The 3,670-nt window shown below is 38.4% G+C and overlaps 3 protein-coding genes across 4 annotated transcripts in view; 1 reads left to right on the top strand and 2 right to left on the bottom strand.

Moving 5' to 3' along the window:
- Window positions 1-6: 6 nt before the first annotated feature.
- Window positions 7-3,670, bottom strand: part of LOC109590253 (uncharacterized) — a 6,189-nt gene continuing 2,525 nt past the window's right edge. The window contains exons 4-5 of the mRNA XM_020006178.1: window positions 330-605; window positions 7-253 (exon numbers count right to left, since the gene is read on the bottom strand). Coding sequence (XP_019861737.1) covers window positions 53-253; window positions 330-605 — 477 coding nt within the window. The 3' untranslated portion in view covers window positions 7-52. The remainder of the gene's footprint in view (window positions 254-329; window positions 606-3,670) is intronic.
- LOC100634588 (ATP-dependent DNA helicase Q1-like) lies at window positions 784-2,324 on the top strand. 2 transcript variants are annotated; one of them, XM_020006180.1, is made up of 3 exons: window positions 784-1,083; window positions 1,132-1,425; window positions 1,479-2,324. In XM_020006180.1, the coding sequence occupies exons 2-3, from the start codon at window positions 1,148-1,150 to the stop codon at window positions 2,302-2,304; spliced, it is 1,104 nt and encodes a 367-aa protein (XP_019861739.1). In that variant the 5' UTR covers window positions 784-1,083; window positions 1,132-1,147; the 3' UTR covers window positions 2,305-2,324. The 2 variants fall into 2 exon arrangements, with proteins under 2 accessions (XP_019861739.1, XP_019861738.1); XM_020006179.1 differs by having other exon boundaries at window positions 784-1,425.
- On the bottom strand, window positions 2,462-3,393 carry LOC109590254 (uncharacterized). Its single transcript, XM_020006181.1, has 2 exons — window positions 2,938-3,393; window positions 2,462-2,849 (listed from the first exon to the last, which is right to left on the bottom strand). The coding sequence occupies exons 1-2, from the start codon at window positions 3,324-3,326 to the stop codon at window positions 2,819-2,821; spliced, it is 420 nt and encodes a 139-aa protein (XP_019861740.1). The 5' UTR covers window positions 3,327-3,393; the 3' UTR covers window positions 2,462-2,818.

Below are 3,670 nucleotides of genomic sequence, written 5' to 3'. Positions count from 1 at the left end.
GTGCCTGTTGATTTAATTCAAAGTCTTTCCAAATCTCAGAGCAAGAAGTGCTCTATCCACTTTTTGACTCCGCCCTCATGTTCAAGTACATGTAAGCACTCTCCGCTATTTTATAGACATCAAGTGCAGCAAGGCAGGAGACCTCTCTATGACTCTCAGGACAGGCCAAGTTACCGGTTATGGGCGTGGGATTAGGAGGCGTGGCACTCTGACTGCTACATGTAGAACATGATGGACGGTTATGAGATAACAACTAAGAGAGACAGAGAGTGGGAGAAAAAGATAATATCTAATTATTAAATAAATATTAATAAATATGTTATACTTACCCAATGGGCAGATGATGGTAATATATTAGCGTCAAATAATTCTCCAATTTTTTGAAGTCGTCCTTGAAATGTTGACGAATAGCATTGAATGTCAGGAGAAGAGAGAAGCTTCTTAATATCAGCTGCCTGCTTTGTAAAGGCATCAAAATGATTACCATATATGTAAAGGTTAGCGGTCTTGGACCAGCTAAGAGGAGGGAACTTGCTCTCTGGTACATAGTCGGTCCACGTCTTGATGCCGGTTACCGTGGCAACATTGGAGCATTGGGTAGTTGCCTGTTGTATGAAAAAAAAAACAACTTTAAAATCTTATAAAAAAATTAATTTTGATCAGAATCAACTTAAACTTCGTACACAACATAAGTACATGCATATGTAACAGAAAAAATTATAAAAATGGAAAATTCTCTACTTTTCATTTTTGGTGAAATTTGGCCCGAGACCGTGTACTATATAGCAAGGCTGCAAAAGTCTAGTCTCGCTAGCCAGACTCTAATTTACCGAATAAGAGTCTGGTGTCACGCCTAATATCAACTCGTGTTTTCAATGTTTTGATTTGCGTGGGCAGACCTACTGACATGCCCACTCTTTTTATGAATAAACATTTAAAGCAGCGCGGTCATGGAAGCAGCAGAGGCAGCAGTGTCTAGTGTGGCAGCTAGTTTCGGATACCTTTTAAAAGATAAGCAGTTGGAAGCTATGACGCAATTTATGTCTGGAAATGATACCTTTGTTGCTTTGCCAACTGGCTATGGTAAAAGTATCATTTATGGTTTATTGCCTCGAGTTTTTGATCATGTAGTTCTCTGAGACCCGGGATGCATGCAGGAGATTCTATTGCTATAATAGTTTGTCCACTAAAGGCTCTCATGAAAGACCAGACCTCACATTTTAGAGATATTGGCATCAGTGCTGCTTTTGGTGGTGAGCCAAACATCTCTATGGATAGATTTATCAGAGGGGAATTCCAGCTCATTTTTCTCAGTCCCGAGTGCCTGAATAGAGGAAGAGCATGGAGAGAAATACTTAAAAGTAATATCTACCAAGAGAGAGTAATTGCTTTTGTGGTGGATGAGGCACATTTAATTAAGAATTGGTAAATAATTATGATTTCATGTGGCATAATAATAATAATATTTTTAATAATAGGGGTGATGATTATAGGCCAGAGTTTTCTAAGCTAGGAGAAATAGGAAGTCTTCTTCCGCAGCAAACCAATGTCATGGCCTTAACTGCCACTGCAACAACAGCTCTGAGAGACCATGTCATTAAAATCCTTGGTATGAAGAGAGTCTCCGTAGTGGAAGTATCTCCAGGAAAGGACAATCTGTTCTTTTCAATCAAAGAATTCAAATCTATTGGGGAAAATTTTATTCCTCTAATGAAAGAGCTGAAAGACAAAAAATTAAGTATGGAGAGAACTCTTATTTTCTGTCGCCGTCCAATAGACTGTGCTGAACTGTGGTCTGCTTTCATTAGATTTTTGAAAGATGATATTACTGAACCTCCAGGTCTTCCCCTTAAAATTCCTGAGGTACGACTTGTAGATTACTACACTGGATGTACACAGGAAGCTGTGCGTAATGTTATTTTGAGCCAGTTTTCGAAACCATCTTGCTTAAGGGTAGTAATAGCTACTGTGGCCTTTGGCCTTGGAGTTGACTGTCCTGATATCAGAAGAGTAATCCACTTTGGAGTTCCTGAAGATGTGGAAACATATGTTCAGCAAGTTGGTCGGGCAGGACGAGATGGCAAATTGTCTTCCTGTGTGATGCTTTATGGCCCTGGTGTCTATAGACGGTTTAGTAATGACCACATTTTAGCTTATTGCAAGTCAAAAGACACGTGTCGCAGAGATTTTTTGTATTCTATGTTTTCTTCATATAATCCAAATGAGAGACTTAAAAATACTTGTTCTTGCTGTGATGTTTGTTTTCAAGTTTGTTCATGTTCTGAGTGTCAATTCTCGCAATAGAGAAAATTATCCTTACCATATAATAGTCAAGTATTTTCATTATTAATACATAAAACATTATTATTCATTACATTATGGATAATATGCACTTTACTTGTGTGTATGTATGATGCATAGAGAATAATAGAAATCATCTTCTGAACAACATTTATTGAACTTCTTTTGAATGATGTTATGATAGAAACAATGAGACCAGTAACACGGATAATATCTTTATTCATCTTATTCTTGCCAGTGAGAATTAATTTTAATAGTTCAACAATGCATGGAGCATGTGATTTGATCTTTTGAAAGTAATTTGCCCATGAAAAATCAGCTAATTTAATGCTGATTAATGAATCTGCTACATTGTTTGAGCAAAGATGTCGCATCTCCCATTTTAAAAGAGCACCAACCTGACCCAATAGTGGCTGCAAATATCTACGATGCTTGATGAGTTCCAGTGCGAGAGATTTCAGTTTTCCTCTTACCAGCAGAGAAGCAATTTTTTTTCTTCTCGGAGTCACAAGGTGAGTCACACGTGGTGTTTCATAATTAAAGACAACCTATGATTAATGTAGTTGATAATAATAGCCAGCATATATCACATGTAATGCAGTAAAGTTATTTGTAACAAAATGCATAAATTCTTACAGATAAATCAGGATCCTTCTTTTCTTTGGTGTAGTTTGCATGGTCTGATCCAGGCATCTTGCTCTTTTAATCCCAGGGTTAACGACAGTAACTGCAGTGTTGGGAACTAGTCCAGAATCTAAAACGTTTATAATGTGGGCCTCTAGCTCTTGCTGCAATTTCATGAACTGTCCTAGCTTCTTGTAGCAACTTTTGCATGCATATCTACATGTAGTCCATTCCATGATGTTCGTAGATGTAGCACATCCCGGAAATTCTACCCCCTTCAATTTCATGCTTCTCTCAAAGAGTTCAACTAGCGTAGGGACTACAGATTTACTGGACTCAGAGGTTAAAAGTCTCCTATCTCTGTTTGTTGCAGCACCGCAGCAAAGACAATTCTCAGCCATGTTTAAAAACGTGGGAGTAAGACGCTGTAACCATGGTAACTAAGCAATAACTATAGACACGGCAATTTCATTGGGTCTCCCATTTTTGGCACACCCGGTTATCCTATTGTTCCTGGATAGTTGTCCGGAGTTAGGTGTAACTGTTCCTGGAAACTATCCATAGGGATAGACACTATGAATAATAAGTAGTTTAGCTTAATTAATGATTAATGAATAAGGGGGAGGGATGTCAAGGAGCTATGGAGGCTCACTCAGGAGCTCGCTCAGGAGGCTGAAAGCCTGAAACATCAAGAAAGGCAGCTCAGTGGATCATGGTTTTTTAAATCACGAAGTGGATGGAGTAC

This window comes from Amphimedon queenslandica, unplaced genomic scaffold (genome assembly GCF_000090795.2).
Source record: "Amphimedon queenslandica unplaced genomic scaffold, v1.1 AMPQUscaffold_10288, whole genome shotgun sequence".
NCBI classification, from domain to species: Eukaryota; Metazoa; Porifera; class Demospongiae; order Haplosclerida; family Niphatidae; genus Amphimedon; species Amphimedon queenslandica.
This window is presented reverse-complemented; position numbering and strand designations above follow the sequence as displayed.

Coding starts and splice junctions, on each gene's coding strand:
- LOC100634588 (XM_020006180.1), top strand. CDS start 1,148: ATGCATGCAGGAGATTCTATTGCTATAATAGTTTGTCCACTAAAGGCT. Junction 1,426..1,478: donor GCACATTTAATTAAGAATTG/GTAAATAATTAT, acceptor TTTTAATAATAG/GGGTGATGATTATAGGCCAG.
- LOC109590254 (XM_020006181.1), bottom strand. CDS start 3,326: ATGGCTGAGAATTGTCTTTGCTGCGGTGCTGCAACAAACAGAGATAGG. Junction 2,850..2,937: donor AGAAGGATCCTGATTTATCT/GTAAGAATTTAT, acceptor CATTAATCATAG/GTTGTCTTTAATTATGAAAC.